The sequence below is a fragment of the Alexandromys fortis genome, unplaced genomic scaffold, assembly GCF_014885135.2.
Source record: "Alexandromys fortis isolate MF-2015 unplaced genomic scaffold, M_Fortis_MF-2015_v1.1 scaffold_42, whole genome shotgun sequence".
Lineage (NCBI taxonomy): Eukaryota > Metazoa > Chordata > Mammalia > Rodentia > Cricetidae > Alexandromys > Alexandromys fortis.
The window spans coordinates 779860-799755 of record NW_026067934.1 but is presented as its reverse complement, the minus strand read 5'-3'; the positions used below and the strand labels follow the sequence as shown (position 1 = coordinate 799755).

Genomic DNA, 19896 nt, shown 5'->3' with positions numbered 1-19896 from the left:
CTAATGGACAGTTACCTCTTCTATTGTGAAGTACTGGCAGAGTCTGCTGGGCATGAAGTCTTTAATGGCAGGCAAGCAGGGTGTTCTCCAAGAGCATGCCACCTGAGGTATATGCTCTGAGATGGTGGTGGGCACAGGGAAACAAAGTCTAACTCTCACAAGAACCATCCTTCCTCCCCTTATGGTAGCCTTAAGCTAGGTCTCCAATGAACATAGGAGCTTGAGCTCTGTGGCTTCAGAGAGTTGGGCTGAAATTAAATCTTTATCCTTTGTCTTTTTTGGGAGACATGATCTCTACCTTTGTAGCTCATGCTGGCCCAAAACTATGTATTCCAGCTGGATTTACACTGGTAACAATCTTCTTGTCTTAGCCTCCCAAGTGCTAGGCTGATAGGCCTGAATCATCACTCTCAGTTTGGATGCTACTTTTGATTTGGCCTGTATTATACAGACTGAGTTGGATTACTTCAGGTCTTAAAAGTCCCTATTTGCTGGTGTCTATATTTTTTTTAAAGAAAGGGTTTTACCTCGTAGCCCTAGTGGTCCTGGAACTCCCTAGTAGACCAAGCTGACCTTGAACTCAAAGTTTTGCCTGCCTTGTGCTTCCTGAGTCCTGGAATTAAAGGTGTGTATCACTACACCAAGCTGAACTCTTTTTAAAGGTGGAAAAATGGAGGCAGAGAGCAGGTAAGCTCTTGCCTGAGGTCACCAAGCTGTGAAGTGAGTTAGGACTGAACCCAGGTCTGGCTGGCTACAAAGCTCAGTGTATCAGGGTGGTAAGTTACACTGTGAGTGAGAAGCCCTTAACCTTGGCTGCAATACCCCAAAATAGCCCATGGGACCCCCACCTCCCAACCTAACAGAGACTGTCACATTTCCAGGTTTCAGATAGCCAAGGCCCAGAACTACATACCTGCACTTGAGGGTATAGATGTTGCCCACAAACTTGACCAGTGATGTCTGGGGGGGGCGAGGCACCAGGGAGGGGACTGGCCGGACCCGGGGTGGGGGTTGCCGCACCTCTTCCAGCTTCTGTTGCAGGTCATTGGCATCCTCACCACCCCGAGCTGCAGAGGCATCTGGTGGGCGGGCTTGTCTACGTTCAAATTCTAAAGCAGAGACAGAGATACTTGATGAACAGGAAGGCTAGGGCCCTGGAGATACTCCTGCTTTCAGTGAGCATAAGGAGACAGGGGTTTTGGGGATTCAAGACTGGACACCATACGTACAGGTAGAATGGCATATTGATAAGGGAAGGGGATTAAGCAACTGAGATGTAGTGGTTGGGTGAGCCCTAGAAGGTGCCTACTGCCCTCCCGTCCCTTCTCCACCAGTACTCACTGTTGATATTTTGCCGTTGGTGCTCCTCTGACTTCACGGTCCCGGGTGGTCTGGTTGCCAGAGGCCGTTCACCACTGTCAGCTGCCCTGCCAGCCTCAGGCCCCGGTTCCCCCCCAGCACTTCGGCCAACCAGGGACAGGCCCCCAGGTGCCAGCCCCAGGGGTGGCCGTTTGTCACTGTCACGGCCATGGCCAGCACTGCGGAACTTCTTGGTAAAGGGGCGGCCACTCTGGATGCAGCTTTGGTAGGCACCCACTTTCTGGGGCCGGTGTTTGATCCACTCACTCAGCGTCTCGATGGGAGAGCCGTTGACACACCACTCTGTCACACCGAACTGCCGAAGGTGTGCCCTCGCATGGCTGGCTAGGGCTTTGCGGTTTTCAAAGTAAAGGCCACAGAGCTCACAGCAGGCCTCGGTGGCTACAGACAGAGGAGGTTGCTTGTTCTAAGAGTGTAGGCATACCCAGGTGGCCTAAGCAAGTCAGGAGCTAATCCCACCTCCCACAGGGACCTTGCCTCAGGGGCCCTGCTTGCCCTAACAAATGCCATCCCAAGACCCTACCACCCACTGCTTACAGGAGTGGGAGGTCTTCTCGTGGAGAGTCTTTGCCTTGAAGGGCAGTTCAGTCTGGATGTAGGTCTTGGCCTTGACCTCTGCTGGGAGGAAGCGGTCCTCCTGTAGGGGCCGTTTGGTTGCCACTGGGCCCAGGAAGCTGGTGGTAGAAGGCTTAGCCCCTGTGATGGGCGACAGGCTGAGCTCCCGGGGAACCTGGGCCGGCCCAGCTCCTGGTTTTCCAGGCCGGCTAGCCAGGGGTGACAGAGGCAGTAGGGAATGCATAGCCCCAGGCGCTGCCGTCGGGGAGCCATCCTCAGCCAGAGCAGGAGCCAGGTCTCCAGCTGGAGGCTCTTTCTTGATGAGGCACAGCTTGGACTTCTTCTTCAGGATCTCTCGAAGTGTGTCAATGGGTGAGCCATTGACAGACCACTTAGTCACACCCATCTGGCGCAGGTGGGAGCGAGCGTGGCTGGAAAGGCCCTTGCGGTTCTCGAAGAACTCACCACAGAACTCGCAACGTATGTCACGTACTGGCTCTGCCCTGGATGCTGCAAGGGGTCCACGGTGGGGGAAAGAGAAGGAGGGAGTGGCTATGGGCAGGAAGCCTCTAAGCTCAAAGCCCAAGACAGTGCCAGCCCCTCCCTCCAGACTCCACTGAACTGTTACTTCATCTGGGCCACCAGAGGCACTTCATATATCCAGCCCTCCTATCTGTCATATTACCTCAAATTTTAGCTGGCTTCACAGGTCTCCCTGAATGAGGCTGGGCAAGCTACTTCCTCTCTCTGAGCCTGTTTCCTTCTCTGCAAGATGGAGATGAAAACCCCATCTCCCAATGTAGGTGGTAGGGACTAAAATCAGAAGGGTTCAGAGCACGTGGCAGGGAGCTGGCATATGTGCTCTAGAATGATGCCTCAGTCACACCTGTCTGCTTATAATGAACCCAAGAAGAATAAAATATTGTGACAGAGTGCCAGGGAAACTAGTAACAGTGACATGATAGCAATTATGATATACAAGGACCTTTTTGCAACCAGGCACCATGCTAAGTGCTTTATCGTACTTAATTCTCAATTATATAGACACAAGGCAGGGGATTATACTGATCTCCATCTTCCAAATGAGGAAACTTGCCCAAATCACTACCACATTATTGTGATATAGAGATCTTGACTGTGATTCCAAATGCCAAGTACCAAATAGCCAGGAATATCAGACACAGTTCAAACATTGAATGCCATCCCTTTATTCCAGCCAGTGGCAGGTATTACTAATGGATCTTTGCAACTATTCTCCCTAGGAATCTAGTTGGAGGCCACTACCAATTGGCCAAGGAGGACATTAATTACATGATTCTGCCTCTTCTGCACAAATAACAAACGGCAGCAAGTTCTATGTCCTCTGGACTTAAGTATCTTCATTCCAGTCCTGTGATCTATAAATACTCCTAAGGGGGTATAGGGAGGGGATCCAGCCAATCGGTCTACCTGCGCTACACAGGGTCGGTCACACTTACACAGGTTCAAAGGTGCCATATCTTCTCGAGGTGTGCCCCAGGGACCCTCAGAAGGGTGTGGCTCCCCATGCAGGGCCCCTGGCAACATCTCCCGCTTGATCTCTACTCTCATTTGTTCAGGTTTCAGTTTCTTGGGCAAGGAAGGAGTAGCAAGGCCTGAGAACATCTTCCGGGCCGTGGGAGGAGGAGAAGCAGTTGATGAGTGGCCCAGGGGACTGCCCGGTGGCGGTGGCAACTTCTTGGCCAGGGGTGAAATGTGACGATCCGAGGGACTGCGGGCTTCTAGTGAGCTGCCAGGACCTCCGCTACCCACCACCTTGGCTAGGGCTTTGGGGCTAGGCCCTGGTGGGTGGAGGTGTCCACCTGGCCTGGATTGGGTCCGTCTCTTCAGGATCTCCCGCAGTGTGTCAATGGGTGACCCGTTCACAGACCACTCAGTCACACCCATCTGGCGGAGGTGGGAGCGCGCGTGGCTGGAGAGGCCCTTTCGGTTCTCAAAGAACTCACCACAAAACTCGCAACGGATGTCTCTTGTTGGCTCTGGACCTGAAGCTGTAGCAGGAAGAAAAGGGACAGTTAAAATTGTGGGCACCATCAGGATAGTTACCTGCAGGAGTATCCTGGCCAGCTAGGTATGGGCAGCAATGTATCCATAAGCTAGGGTAGTAGTGGAAGGCAGGTGCAAGTGAGGGAGCTGGTAGGTGGGGTCAAACACTGGGTAGAGGCAAGGTAGGGGAGGGAGAGGCACCAGAGGCTAATAGGACCTTTGTCCTGGTATAGGGCAGTACCAATACTCCATAGCTTTGTGGGTCCCAACAAGGACAGGGCAGGAGACAGGACACAGCCAACCTAGGTGCCATATGCTTTTCAGACCCAGGGCACCTTCCACACCAAAAGGTGGGACCTTCCCCTTGGCCTTCGTTCTCAGGCAGGGTCATGGTGATAGAGGCTAAGACCAAGAGAGAGGTACCAGCAGCCCACTGCCAAGAAAATCTCTGGGTTGAGCCGGCCCACTGCCAAGGGCCCCTGTCTACTCCCTACGACAACAGGGAGGGAGTAGGGAGGGGGCCATGACCCCCCAGGGAGGGGCTCCAGGGCCCACAGGGAGGAAGGGCAGCTGAAGCGAGAACCTACAGAGGTTGAGAGGAGATGGCTCCACATCAGAGGCCCAGAAAATGTCGGCGGCCGAGAGATCCTGCTTCCCCCAGGGGATGGCCATACCCGAGGCCTTCAGCTTGGCCTTCTTGGCCGGCGGTGGGGGAGGGAGCAAGGAGAGGGCCGTGGAGGCAGAAGGAGGACGCCCCAGCTGGGCCAGAGCTCCCCGCCCGGGTGGGAGGCGGATCTGGAAGCCGTCCCTCCTGATGAGCCCGTGGAGCACGTCTATGGGGGATCCCTTGGCATCCGGGTCGCTGACGCCCAGGTGGCGCAGGTGGGCACGGGCGTGGCTGGACAGGCCCTTGCGGGTCTCAAACCAGGCACCACACAGCTGGCAGTCCAGCTCTCTGCCCCCGTCACTATCTAAAGCTGCGGAGACAAAACACAGGGGGGGTTCACGGCCGCCTCCTTGGTCGGCCCTAGGGGTTGAAGGCAGGAGGGTCTGGTGTGATTTTCAGCTGCCCGGGTGGTTAGGGGTCCAAGTTTTATGCTGCAGACATGTTTTTGTTTCTTTTTTTAGAGGTTTCAGGTAGCAGAGCAGCCTGTTCCCTGCCTAGCTCACTGGCACCAAGTGAAGGTAGAGGAGCTTAAGGATATAGTTCTGTGATAAATCTTGATGCTCCCTTGGAACTCTGATAGGGGAACTATGGAAGAAGACAGAGGTGAAGAGTAGGAGGCACCACCAGACTACCGAGCACCCCTACTCCTAAAACCACAGCAGATCCAATGCAAGCGGTTGCCAGAAAACACAGGTGTCACCAGGCTCTAATACCTGCCACATATGGGAAAGTACAACGGACACCTCAAAACCTGACTGCTGAACTTGGAGGGTTTCTTTCCAAACCCAACTTGCCAAGTGCAAGGCAGCCATAGCGGAGGGTCTCTATCTGTGTGCACCAACAGGGAGAAGCCTCGGCACACATGACCAGGAAACATGAAAAAAAAAAGGGCAGTGTAAGGACTTCCCTTCTGGTAGAGATTACTACCTATCTACCTGTATGATTCAAAATATCCCAGACTCCCACTAGGAAAGCCAGGTCCACAGGTACCCTGGTTACCTTCTCCACCCCACCATCAGGCCAGAGAAGGACAAGAGCGCCTCTCAAGTAGCAAGTAGGACCCTAGCAGGCTTAGACCTGTAGTAGGCCTCCAGGGGAAGATTGGCAGAATGGGAAAAAAAAAAAATCATCATCTCAGGACAGCCCAATAGGGGACCCAATGAGTGCCTCAATCAGTACTGACCTGGATGACCCACGATCTGGAGATGCCTCAGTTCCTACCCTGGGTCCTCCTCATCCAAGGACCATGTAATACCCAGCACCCCCCTCAGCTCCCAGTACCCACACTCACTGAGATTCAGAGGCCCCTCATCCTCAGACTGGGGCCATTGTGTCTTTGGGGAGGTCGGCCGGGGACTCAGGGATAGCTGGGGGCTCTTGTCTTCAGGATTCTTGGGTGTAGGAGATCCTGCCAGAGTGAGTGGGGCCTTCTTGAGGAGTGGAGAGCTGGATGGGTGGGCCAGGCCCTTGGCTGAGAAGCTAGGAGGTGACTTGATGGCTTTGTTGACAGGAGGGGCATCCAAAGGTTTGGCCAGGGTGAGCAGGCCAGGCCTGGCAGCCCCAGCAACCAACTCCTTTGGTGAGTTGGACTTCTTGGTCAGGCTAGGGGGCAGCCCCAGGGGAGCATCAGACAGGCCCTTCTGCTTCACCAGCTCGTAGAGAAGGTCGATGGGAGCACCACTGCTTTCTGACTCTGCGACCCCCAGCTGCCGCAGATGTGAACGTGCATGGCTGGACAGGCCCTTTCGTGTCTCAAAGCAGGCACCGCAGACCTCACAGGTGGTCAGGCTCTGGGCTGGAGGGTGAGATGGAGGCCAGGATGAAAGGCCATGAGGTCTTGCAGGTATACTGACCCATTCTCCTCCCCTTATCTAAGTTCAAAGGAAGTGTTCTGCTTCTGTCAAATCTCTTTGGTCGTAACAATTCTAATTTGGTGGGGGTTAATATTTCTTGTTTGGAAGTAAGGAAACTGAGGCTCAGAGAAGGGAAGAGTTGTGTCCAAGGGTGCACAACAGGAGGCTGGACCCTCTGTTGCCTAGCCAGTGGGGATGTCTTTCAGACCTGCAACATACCAGGATGCCCTGGCAGCATGCTTACACAAATGCATGCATGCACACACATACATCACATATGGAGCTAATATCCAACCTACTCACTGTAACTCAATGCATACTTCAAATGCTAAGTCAGAGGTCCCAGCCATGGCCCTGCCCACTCCCCATCTGCTTCTTGGCCTCCTTGCCCAACTTCAATGATGCAAAGGCGAGTTTGGTTTTGCTCATCTTAACACACGTAGGAACTAGTAAGATGCTTATCATTACTCTCAACAACCTTGTTGTCTACAGAAAAACAAATAGGTATCATATGAAAGCTCAAAACTAACAAGGTTGGCTAGTGACGTGGGTTTGAATTTGATCGCTTACCCACCTTGCCCACTGCTTCCCTGGATGCCCCTTCTTCACCCAGTAAGGTAGTAGCCGAGGGCCATATGGCCAAAGCTATAGAAACTCAATGTAGAAGACAGCTGGGTGTCTATCTCCTTGGTGCCTTATATAATGCCGGAAGGAAGATGAGGGCCAACCTGGGGACCCATGGTAGTCGGCCAGGCCAGACAGTGCTTCTGTCAGCATGACTATGCTGGCCAGCAAACATGCCTTGTTGCTTGGGCCACTCACCCTTGAGGTCTGGCAGCTCCTGTTTGCTGCCATGAGGAACCTCTGCAGCCACTTTGCTGCTCAGCCGACTGGCCACCTGCTCCAGGGTCCCAGAGACAGGCAGGCTCTTCTTTGGGAGTAAGGGAGACCCCAAGTCCATGGCCACCATTGTGTTTTCCTCAGAACAAAGGCCTGTGGGGTGGAGGAGACAGGCTCAGCCCAATCAATAGTCAGGCTGTCCATCCCAAGAACGGGACTGAAAGAACTAAAAGTACTTCTTCCTCATCCTTGACATCTGCTCTCACTCCTGGAAGCCATTAGTTCCATGAGAGCTGAGGATGTACCCATAAACCCCCACCGCAGCACAAAGCAGAGACACTGAGATTGTTCAATGACAGGAGACAAACAGTAGCTTCAGTCCAGCAGAAGGCTGACTGGTCTGAGAACACATTTCAGCTGAGACTCCTATCTGAGGTCATCTTAAGAGATAATGCCTCTCTAGGTAGAACTTATAAGGGGGTGAAGGGTAAAAACAGTCAAAAGAGACAAAGACCAGAGTTGGAGGCCAGAGAGGCAAGGCAGAAAAAGCAAGAAGCTAAGGACACACAGGGAGGGAGGAACCTCCACCAACCAAGGGAGCTGGAGCTTCAAATACAACAGCTAGTCCCAGCAGTAGAACTGTAAATGGGACAAAGGAAGAATCTGGAGCCTGGGCAACTAACTCGGGGACAGCCAGAGTGATGATGACACAAGTTTGCACAAACTTTCTTAGGCTTCGAGGGAGGACGCCTTCTCAGGTAAGAGGTACGCGGAGAAGGACTCAAGGGTGGTTTTCTTAGTCTAAGTTTCCATTAAAAGGGGTAGGAATGGGGGATACCGGGAGGAGATGAAGTCGAATTCTGAACAACAGCTGAGGATGAAGAACTGTGTGTCAGATGGGCTTCGGAGACGACCAGTAGAATGCAATAGGGCAGGGGGCTAGGAAGGTCGCTCCCTGCTCAGTCTGAGTCCCACAGAGGCAAGAAGATAGGCCAGGGGGCTACCGAGATCATGACACCGAGTACTTTGTCAAAGTCTCCAGGTAGAAGTGGGCGCGTCTGTCAGATGGGGCAGGGCCAAAGGTGGTTTTCCACACCGAGGGGATCGGAACCGTGACAACTGGGAGCTTCTGAGACTCCAAAAGAGGCAGGGGACTTCTGTCAGAGCCGGCGAGCGTCCTGAGGAGCAGCGGCAGAGTGCTTCCGAAGCCTGGGACCCTCCAGGAGGCTGAGGGAGGCCCAGGGCCCGAGCGCCTGGGGGTGGGGGAGTGCCACAGAGACCGGACGGCGGGTGTGCGGGAGCGGCGGCACACGCGGGTGGGACGCCGACTTTCCCCTCCCGAACCCCTCCCCTCCGCCAACTCTTACCCGGCGCGGGCGCGGGCACGGGCCCGGGACCCTGCTCCGGCTCGGCCTTGGGCCCGTCCCGCGAAGGCGGCGGTGGCGGCGGAGGCGGGGGCGGAGGCGGCGGCGCCGGGAGAACCACTGGGCCTGGACTCGGGGGACTTGGCGAGGGCGCCCCCGTGGTCGCGCGCTCCCGGGCACCCCCCGCGCGCGGCCCCGCCGCCGCCTTGCTCTCCGCTTTTGTCACTCGGCACTGGGCGGTGGAGGCGGCCATCTTGGCTCCGGCGCACGCGGGGCGGCCGCCCCAGGCGAGAGCAGCGGAGCGCTGCGCGCCGCTACCGCCGAGCGTGCTCTGCTCCGCCCCTCCGGGCGCACCCAGGGCAACCTGAAGAGCGTCGAGCGCCTCGAGCGAAATGCTCTGGGCGCTGAGGAGCTGACTTGGAAGCTCTTGGGAGCTGCCTGGAGCGCTAGGGCTCACGCACACAGGTCAAGCTTCCAGACGCCTCCAGCAACCGCCCTAGACCGTGATCCGCACATCCCTACGGCTAGAAAGGGAACACTCCAGTCACACACATTCACCTCAATATTAGCACTCAGAATTAGAACCCTGACAGCAGAGCTAGGACCTGCCTTGAAACCCTGTCGCTTTCTTTTTTCTTACTCAAGGCAAACCTTCTAGAACAACTCTGAAAGACAATAGATCCTTGACCACGGTGATCCTCCCCATCCCCCACGTCACCCTGTTATCTATAGCTGATCTTGGATAGAGCAGTCCCGCCATCCAAGAAACTCAGTCCCTCCTTACCTACGATTCTAGCACCCCACACGCTCCCGCCCCAACTTCAAACTGCAGCGTCCAGCTGTTCCTTGACAGATGGGTGGAACCAGAATCTGACCGCTGCCCCGCCTCCAACCTGGTACCCTCCCCTTCTGGCTTACTTGGCAAAAGGGGAAGAACCTACTAAAAGAACTGCCACGCAGGGCCACTGCCCCAACCTGAGCCTGATTTGGAACATCCTTACTTTGCAAAGTTAAGATAATTTCAGCTACTCCTTATCCCCCCCATCTTCATGTGTTCCCTAAACAGGCCATAACTCTCTCCTCCCCTTACATAAAGCCAAAGCAAAGCCGACTCCACTTCCTCACACCCTAGAGTTTGGGCCAGCTCCCTCTGGGAGGTGACACACTAATTTTTTTTTCATGAAAATATTTTGGTCGTAAGTGAATTTGGCTGTTCGGAACTTGGTCTCATCCTTGGGAGTGTCTGGCTCAGGTGCCAGAGAAGAAATGTGAGCATGATATGCAGGCCTGCGCTGGGATAACACAGAAAAAGGGGTCAGAGCTGGAGCTCCCATAGATTGCTTTCCACAGATATAGATATCCTTAGAGCTGGCTCTACCTTCCAGTCATCCCTAAGACATTACAAACCAAATCAGGTGGAAAAGCTGAATCACCAGCAATCTTTACCAAAGGCAAAAAGCCCCATGTCCCATTCCTCTGCCTTTCTCTGAGATATGGCTTCAGTCAGTCAACAACCTATCTGTTGTGCCTCAATTTCTTTCTTGCTCAAGGAAGAGATGATTTTTTTTTCAAGACAGGGTTTCTCTGTATCTTTGGAGCCTGTCCTGGAACTCGCTCTGTAGATCAGGCTGGCCTCAAACTCACAGATATCTACCTGTCTCTGCCTCCTGAGTGCTGGGATTAAAGGCATGCGCCACCACTGCCCAGCAAGAGATGGACTTTTGACATCCCCACCCTGTCCTTTGAAAATTTTCAAGTGTCTTTACATGGCTTACAGATGGGACGGTGGATTTGGCCAAGTCTAAAATACACATCTAGACAGGAGCCTGGAAACTGTAGGTAGAGGAACCGTGGAAGAAAGCCAGTTCCTGTACCCTACATTAATTCTGCCAGTTTAGATGTGTTTCACTCCTCAGAGCCAAGGAGTTTGAATTTTACTCAACTACACTTCACAGCTCAGTTCTCTGACTCCAACTTTATTTCTTGAGACAGGGTCTCTTCCTGTAGCCTTGGCTATCCTAGAACTCAGTAAGTACACCAGGTTGGCCTTGAACTCAAAGAGCCACCAGCCTCTGTCTCCAGAGTGCTGGAATTAAAGGTGTGTACCACCACGTTTAGCTGAGTTCTTTGTCTTTTAAAAGCTCAGAATGTCAAGTTTTGCAAGGCAGGTCCTTCACTTTTCCTCTAATTCTGCTGTGCCCACCCTGTAATTTAACACCAAACACCGATTCTAGATTTCAAGACACCACCAAACAAGAAGCTCAGAAGTCCAGCTCTGCCTGTATGTGACTGGAACAAAGCAAACAATTCACAGTTTCTTTGAGATAAATACTCAATGATCCTAGGGCTAGGAACATAGCTTAGTGGTGAGGGCATTTGCCTAACATGCATGAGGCCCAGGGTTCCATGCCCAGAACATCAAAGCAAGATAAAATAATCTTTTGCCCTACCAGCTTTTTTTTTTTTTTTTTTTTGGCATATCTGAGATGACAAAGGTTGAAGCCTTAGTACATGCAATTGCTTGAGTATGGGAAGGGTTTGTCAGAGTGGCTGGACAGAACTGTCTGAGTCTAGAGACTGAACCAGACTAGGGCTTTGCCCATGCTACCATTCTACCACTGAACCACATCCCCAGCTAGAGTCTGGATTCTAGATCTGTACTACCCACTTCAGTAAGATCACCAGTGGATCAGTACTAGTCATATTTTAAGTGCTCAATGGCTACATGTAGCCCATGGTGATCCTCCAGCCAGCACAGACTGTTAAAGACTATTTCTGACATCTGACAAAGTTCTATTGGACATAGTATTCAACATAGGAGATTTTCCCAGAACAAAGAATTTGCTGCCCAACTACCTGGATTGCAAAGCTTAGCTCCCTCTAACTATGTAATTTGGGGCAGGTAAATTAAGTTCTCTGTGCCTCAGATTCCTCCTCTGTAAAATGGATATGATGAAAACACCCACTTTCACAGGGTAGTTGTAAGGAGTTCAATGGCTTTGTGCTTGAAAAGTGCCATTGCTTCTAGAAAGAACTCACTGAGAAATCGAATTCAGAAAAGGCCATGAACAAGTCCTTGACTAAAACAGAAATTACCCTTATGTCGCAATATAGTGGTGGTAAAATTTGTTAATATGCTTTTTTTCTTAAAAAAATAAGGTCTGACTGTTTCGCCTAGCTCAGGCCTGGAGTTTGCTATGCGGTTCAGGCTGGCCCTGAGCGTCTTACCTGAGTGCTAGAATTACAGACAGATGAAATGCTTCCGAGAAAGCAGAGTAGACACCCTCCAACTCACCCATCCATCCCTCTGAAGCCCTGGGGAAGGGGAAGGGCTCCAGTCTGGCCTGTCCCCTCCCCTTACCATCTCCGTAGATTGGCCCAGGGTCCTCAGCCCAGGTGGGTGGAAAGGGCATGGTCAGAGGTAAACGTGGCCGTCGTGAAGTCAGAAAGCTTCCAGGTGGCTCACGGCCCAGGGGACTGGGGGGCAACTCAGCTGCTGAGGTGGCTAGCAACTCCTGCAGGATGTTGATGGGCGAGATGGTAAGCTCCCAGTTGGTGATGCCAAAGTCACGTAGATGGGCCCGGGCATGACTGGAAAGGCCAGCTCGAGTATCAAAACCAGCCCCACAGAAGTCACATCGCATCAGGCTAAAGGTGCCCGGGTCGAAGTTAGCCACTGCAGAAAAAAGATACAGCGTTCTTGAGATGGAGTAGTGGTGAGGGGAGCCACTCTCCATTCCAACTCTACCTCCTTCCCACAACTTCCCCGCTTCTACAGATCACCCTGGAATGCCTGCCTTCCCTTCTGTTGTTGATGCTTCTGCTTGACCCGAAACTCTCAGCTTGTGCACCCTCCCCAAACCAGACACTCCAAGAAATCTCACTTCCAAGACCTCTGTTTGCACATCAAGCAGCATTAGGGACCCCTTTCTAGAAGAGGCTTCTCTGAATTTGCAATATGAGAGAGAGTACTGGATAGATACTCTCTCTGTGTCTACCTCTGCTTGGCATCGCTCCAGTATTATACATTAATTGTAGGCTGTATGAAAAAACGGACAAGGAGAGGATGGGATGCCCAAATCTGGGATCCTCTCTGAGCCCTCAAGGTAGAGTTAGGGTTTTTTTTCTCAGTCCTGGTCACTTGATGTCATACTGCCTAATTTCTTAGCTGTCTACCACTTACCCGACACTTCAGCATCTCTCTCTCTCTCTCTCTCTCTCTCTCTCTCTCTCTCTCTCTCTCTCTCTCTCTCGTGTGTGTGTGTGTGTGTGTGTGTGTGTGTGTGTGTGTNCTCTCTCTCTCTCTCTCTCTCTCTCTCTCTCTCTCTCTCTCTCTCTCTCTCTCTCGTGTGTGTGTGTGTGTGTGTGTGTGTGTGTGTGTGTGTGTACTCTCATTCACTCAAGCACCAAACTAGCACCTTAAGCACCAAACTAGCACCTTCCCCAAGTGGACCACCCAGTGTGCTTTCCCTAGAGGCAGCCCTCTGGAATCAGAACCTTTTTTTCCTTGAAATCTTCACGCTGCACAGGGGCCCCACGCTCTGAAGCCCACCAAGAGTCCTTTTATTTGGTGTGGGCCATGAGTTCTAACAGATCAGAACTGTTGTCTGGCTCACTCCAGAACACAGAGGACCCAGTTTAAAGAACATTTACTGCATGAACACATCAAATGGAATTATCTGCCTGTGGAATATATAACGCCTTCCTCCAGCTGTCATTGTGATCAGGGCACTGGGGCATCCCTGCACATCCACCAACATTTGGTGACAACACTACCCATGGCTCCCAGGTCTCTCAAGAGGGGAGGCCCCCAATTTCACCCTGCAGGATGCTAAAGCAGGATTCACAGTGGGGGTGGCTAAGTCTGCTCTCCAGCTCTGTGCCTCCCAGGCAAGGGGAGAGGGAGATGGATTCTCAAAGCAAGGCCGATGCCCTACCTTTTTTCTTTTTCTTCTGGAAGGAAAACCTGCGTTCAATTGCCTTCACCTCCTCTGCAGAGATAAAATGCCGAACATTGTAGCTGACACCCACGCGGTTCAGGTGGCCTCGGACATGGTTGGCCAGCCCGATGCCATTGTGGAAACGATCAGGACAGTAGGGGCATTTCCGTTCCTCATGCTTAAGAGCCATGGCCGTATCCTCTTCTAGAAGTGTGTCCAGACCCAGTGATCCACCCAAAGGTGTATCTAGGAGCAGGAAGTCCAGGGGGTGGGTGTTCCCCAGCCCCAGTTCCTCAGGTGGTAGCTTTGGGGATGCCTGGCTGGCCGCAGCCATGACTTGTGACCTGAGCTTTGCCACCAGAACAATGGGCACCATTCCTTGGAGCTGCTGCTGCTGATCCTGTGAGGCCTCAACTGCCTGCAGAGCATCTTGGAAAGTCTGCTTCAACTCTAGGGCTGGCTGAGGGATGAGGCTAGAGATGGATGAGGGTGGAAAGGCCCCATTTTCAGAAGTAAAATCCATTTCAGAAGTCAGCACTACGTCTTCATCTTCTTCCTCCTCTTCACTCCAAGGGCGACTCTTGTCTTCCATTCTCTGCAGCTGGACAGTGCTTTTGTTTCTATTGAGTTGAATGGAGTAGGAAGCAGATGCCATAGGGGAAGGAAAGGCCAGCTTTCCAAAAGGCCGCTGGCCTGAGTTCAACAGTGGGAAATCTCTCATGCCTGGCTGCTGATGGTCTGGGCCAAAGGCTAGGCCTGGGTCATATCCAGCAGGGTTCTCCTGCCACATAGAGGCCAAGAGAGGCTCAGATTTGCCAAAATAGTCCATGGTGGCAGTGTCAGGGAAGTGGACGTAGGCATCCTGGCTAGTACCTGGCTGGCTAGTGAGGTTCTCCTCAAAGGACTCGCCATGCTCCTCCCACTGGGCATGGGCATGCACTAGCCTTATGTGCTCCCTGAGCAGACTCTTGCTAGATGCCGTGAAGCCACAGTAGATGCAGGTATTGAGGCCTGGGGAGTCTCCATAGGAGGGATAGACAAAGGTGTTAGCATCTATGACTGGGTTGCCACCCCTGAAAGGTTCCTTGGCCTGCCTGCTGGGCAGTACCTCACGGATATGTAGCTTGGCATGCTGCACGAAGGCTCTAGAGGAATTGGTGCCAAAGACACACTTGGGGCACTGCAGCCGTGCTTCACGGCCCTCATCACCTGGAAATCGCTTAAGCTTTTGGATTTCTTCGATAATCTTCTCCCGGGAAGCCTGGTGCAGCTGCCAGTGCTGCTCCAGGGCAGTAGGCTCTGTGAAAGCCCAGCCACACTCACTACAGGCCAGCGGAGCCAGCTCAGCTGGGGGCTCCTGGCCTGGTGCTCGGCGGTGCTGGCTCATGTGTTCTAGGAGGTGTTCCTTGTGCTTGAAGTAGATGCTGCACTCAATGCATGGAAACACAGCCGGTTCTTCCTCCTCCTCCTCCTCATGGCTGTCCACCCCATCAGCGACTTCCTGCAACAGTTCACACAAGTATGGCTCTGTCTGGACTGGGGACAGTAAGGGCTGCAGTCGCTCCACAGATGCTTCAGAATTCACTGTCCAGGTCTGTGTGGCCACTTCTGAGGCTGACGTGTGGAGTCCCCACTCAGAAGGCTGGGCCAGTCCCACAAAGTCCTCTAGGTCCTCTCTGGTACCCATAACCTCCATGTCCAGTGTCTTGGGAGTGTCATCCACTGGCACAATTACCTTCCTGAAGGAAGTGACAGTTGGTGGCTGGACAGGGAGGTCCAGGTGTAACCCTGGATCCTTCAGTGGCCCCTGCTCATCTGCATCTTGGAGCCAGTCAAACTTGTGATGGCTTGGAGGGTATTTCTCTAAGAGCTTCAGTTCACCCTGGTGGTGCAAAAACTTTCTAGAGCCCTTGAGCTTGGCATGGGGTTTCATAGTTCTCACAATAACTGAATCCTCGAACCTCTGCTCAGACCGGATGCCCTCCCCGGCCTCCTGGACCATGGGGTGCTCCCAAGACCCCTGAACATCAAGGGAAGCAGGGAAGGGGCCCAGAAGATAGGGTGGTGGGGAGCCCGGCTGAAAGTCCAGGCTGTCTCCATCCCAGTAGCTGCAAGGAAGTGCCAATGGGGATAGGTTAGCATGAGCCTCAGCTTCCCTCCCTAGGTAGTAGTGATAGGGTAGTAGTCTTCCTAGGCTTGCTGGAGCAGTTCCTTGAAATCCAGCTTAAGGGTGACTGTGGAGAGGCTGGGAGTAATAGGGTAAAGGTGAGGCAGTCCATCAAAGCCAGGTTTAATTCCTAGAGTGCACCTGTCTGTACAGCCCAGCCCTGTTGCATCATTGGGGAAATGTGCAGAGACCACAGGTTGGGGGATAGAGCCTCAAGAGAGCATCCCCAAATCTGGTGGTACAGTCAACTCTCACCTTTCCCCAGGGAGGATCCAAGGCTCTGACCTGGGCTCCAAGTTGCTTCTGTCTTGGTCCTCCCCAAACTGGCGATTTTGTCACATCTCTCCCCCAAATTTGGTGAAGGTCAACTTTGTGGCAGGACAGCTCAAAGGATGAACCTCCTCCCCTCTTGGAGGGGCAGAGTCAGGAGTGACTAATGGTTCCAATGACTCTGACCTTCCTGGGTGGGAGATAGGGCTGGGAGTTCAGAGCAGATGAGCAAAGTGTTCTCTGGGCCTCAGTTTTCCAATCCTAAAAATGGAGATGATTTCCGAGTCAGGAATCTTGTCTTCCTTATATAATATCTAAGGAACTTTCTGACAGTTGTCACCAAGGAAAACTATCACACAAGGCAGGTGCTTATTTAAAAGCTTGCCAACACAGGGGCTACGACCCTACAACAAGATATAGGGTAAAGACAGATATAATTCAAGTGCTTAGGAATCACCTGATACCTGGTAAGCCTTGGGATGGACAGAACTTTTTCAGAGGACACAATGTTTCACTATGTAGCACTGGCTGGCCTAGAACTCATTATGTAGACTAGGCAGACCTCAAACTCACAGGGATTGCCTACCTCTGCCTCCTGAGTGCTGGGATTAAAGTTGTAGCCACTACACCAGGTTCTCACACTTTTTAAAATATAAGTATTCCTGATCAGTTCTCTCTTCATTTCCCCCCAGTGCTGGGAATCAAACCTAGGACCTGGTACACATTAGGCAAACACTCTACCATGGAACCACATCCCTAGACCTTCTCCCTTTTTAAAAATTTGAGATGGGATCTTGTTAAATTATGCTAGCTTTGCACTCACTCTGTAGTTCAGTCAGGTTTTGAACTCAAGACCCTCTTCCCTAACCCTCTGGAGTAGCTGTAGATTATAGGTCTGTACTACCAGGATAGGCCAATTAATTTGAGACAGGGTTCCATTATGTACCCCAGACTGGTATTGAACTCAAGACTGGCTTGTTGGGCTGGAGAGATGGCTCAGCGGTTAAGAGCATTGCCTGCTCTTCCAAAGGTCCTGAGTTCAATCCCAGCAACCACATGGTGGCTCACAACCATCTGTAATGAGGTCTGGTGCCTTCTTCTGGCCTGCATACACACAGACAGAATATTGTATACATCATAAATAAATAAATAATTAAAAAAAAAGACTGTCTTGTTTTAAATTCCCAGGTTCTGGGAGAATAGTATGTGCCATCGTGCCCACATAAGCATATACAACACACACACACACACACACACTTCTTTGAGATAGGGTCTCAGTGGTCCATTCTAGCCTTGAATTCACTATGTAGCAGAGGAGGATCCTGAACTCCTGACTCTCTTGCATCTCCCTCATGAGTTCTGGGATGACTGATGTACGCCTCCCTTCATTTTAAGGGATTCTGCCTTCACAAGATGGGGGTGGAGGGGAAGACTGATCACACCCATGGACCAGGTGAGGAAACAGGTAGTACAGACAGGCTAAGTGTACGCCATAGTGCCCTCTCTGAGCCTCATCGGTGCCATGCAATATGGAAAGTGCCACCCTCTCAGTGCTGTCGCAAGGAGTCAGTGCGCTGAACTGAGAGCCAGAACATAATAGTTAGTATTCATTTCTAGACCTGTTGTTAATCTTGAGATTATCATAATTATATATTAGATCCACCAACTCTTTAATAAAGAGTAGCAAGGTTGGGCTACAGCTCAGGGTTAGATGGTAGAGCACTTGCATTGACCTTGTACGTCCTTGCTCCTTTGAGTTTTGTCACCAGCACCATAAACAAACAAAAGAATCGGCATGATCCCTGTCCTTTCCCTGCTCCTTGAGTTCCCAAGGCGAATTTGTGAAACATATCTGTGGCAGCGAACTTTCTCATCTCATTTTGTAGATGAGAAAACTGAGGCAATCTAAGCATCACTTAACAGAGAGACTGGACTCCAAGAGTCCAGTGTACAGACCTGTCCCTTTCTGGCCTGGCTCCTGGCAGGGGTAATGAGAGTTGACCTTCTGTGTTGCTATCAGACCTCCTCCCTTACCCCAGCACACACCCGGGGGGCTGGTCTATGGGGAGCCACCTCCTCCTGCCTGGCCTCTTGATTCCCTCCTATCCCCTTCTCATTCCCCAGAGGGCTTTGATGGACCCTAGACACTCCTGCTCATCCCCTGCCCTACCTGAGGTCAGGGCCAGCGTGGCACTCACCAGCTGCTGATCCGATGGGTGGCGGAGGTGGCACGGGGGAGGGCTTCGCTGAGGCCAGGATGGGGCTGCCCATCTGCAACAGAGAGGGGAGACCCTGAGGGGCTGGGGTCCCTCTGGCCAGGGCCGGGGTTCCCCTGGCCGGGGTCCTCCATACCTCAGCTCCAAGAGCCTGTGGGATATCTAAGAGGGGCCCTGTAGGCCTCCAACCCTATCCCTCAGAGGCTTCTGACCTTTGTATTTGTTCCCTGAAAGGAGGTTCTCTCAAGGAATTCCCTTAGGTCTCCTGGAGGACCCTAGGGACTTGCTGCCTTTCAGGCTTCCTGACATGCAACAACCAGGGTAGTGTTTGTCTGTTTCTTCATTTTTAAGTCATACCCTGGGAAAACTCATATGCTTCTAATTCTAGCTACAGGAAAAAGCTAAAGTCCCACCTGCCACAACAATGACACACATATGAGATCTGGGTCTTTCTTGGTTTCACCAACTTCACTTGCCTTTCCTGGGCCCTCGCTGCTGTGACCCAATTGCATTCTCCCCCAACTCCCATCCCTATGAAGCTTTGAGTCCTAACTCTCTCTGGCCTCTGCCACCCCCACCCGTGTGTGTGTGTGTGTGTGTGTGTGTGTGTGTGTGTGACAGTCTTACTGGGCAGCCCTGTCCTGTCCTGGAACTTGCTCTATAGACTAGGCTGCCCTTAAACTCACTGAGATCCTTCTGCCTTTGCCTCCTGAATGCTGGGATTAAAGGTGTGCACTACTATGCCCAGCAGTTGCAGGACTTTTCCAACTGCACTTGGTACTTCTTTGACTACTTATTCAAATGAGATATTATGATTGTCTCTTTTTTTAACCTAAAATTTATTTTTGTGCTACTTTGTTGGATTTCTGTTGGTTGGTTTTGATTTTATCTGTCTGTCTGTCTGTCTTTCTGTCTGTCTGTGGGCACAGGGTCTCATTTGGCTCAGGCTGGCCTTAAATTCAATGTGTAACTGAGGATGACCTTGAACTCCCGATCTGCCTCTATCTTCCAAGTGCTGGAACTACAGTTGTGTTACAGGTGTGTATCCCTATGCCTAGTCTTAGTTTTGCCTTTGAGACAACGTCTTTCTTTCTTTCTTTCTTTCTTTCTTTCTTTCTTTCTTTCTTTCTTTCTCTCTCTCTCTCTCTCTCTCTCTCTCTCTCTCTCTCGCTCTCTCTCGCTCTCTCTCTCTTTCTTTTTTTTTTGATTTTCAAGACAGGGTTTCTCTGTAGCTTTTTGGTTCCTGTCCTGGAACTAGCTCTTGTAGACCAGGCTGGCCTCAAACTCACAGAGATCCGCCTGCCCCTGCCTCCCGAGTGCTGGGATTAAAGGCGTGCGCCACCACCACCTGCTCGACAAGGTCTTTCTTAAGACCAGCTAACCTCAAAACTTACAGTTCTTCTGCCTCTTGCCTTCTAAGTGCTGGGAAAATAGGCATGAGTCACCACACCCAGCTTTGTTTTGCTTTTGAGACAAATCTTGCTACAAAGCTCCTAGAAGCCATTATACTGCCAAGCTTGTCTTTCTTCCATCCATTCTCCTGTCTCTTGCCTTCTGAATACTGTGATTACAGGCTTGTGCCACCATGCCTGGCATCTGCTTTATTTATTTTTTAGCTC

At 52.0% G+C, this 19896-nt stretch overlaps 1 protein-coding gene across 27 annotated transcripts in view; it reads right to left on the bottom strand.

Annotated features, from left to right (window-relative positions):
- Wiz (WIZ zinc finger) overlaps positions 1–19896 on the bottom strand; it is a 29272-nt gene that overhangs the window by 2218 nt on the left and 7158 nt on the right. For 2 of the 27 annotated variants that reach the window (XM_050146033.1, XM_050146034.1), the window contains exons 3-12: positions 18260–18332; positions 13622–15732; positions 11980–12360; positions 7303–7473; positions 5919–6422; positions 4548–4937; positions 3414–3965; positions 1918–2445; positions 1342–1761; positions 914–1109 (exon numbers count right to left, since the gene is read on the bottom strand). In XM_050146033.1, coding sequence (XP_050001990.1) covers positions 914–1109; positions 1342–1761; positions 1918–2445; positions 3414–3965; positions 4548–4937; positions 5919–6422; positions 7303–7473; positions 11980–12360; positions 13622–15732; positions 18260–18332 — 5326 coding nt within the window. The other 25 variants (XM_050146039.1, XM_050146045.1, XM_050146036.1 and 22 more) reach the window with 25 other exon arrangements.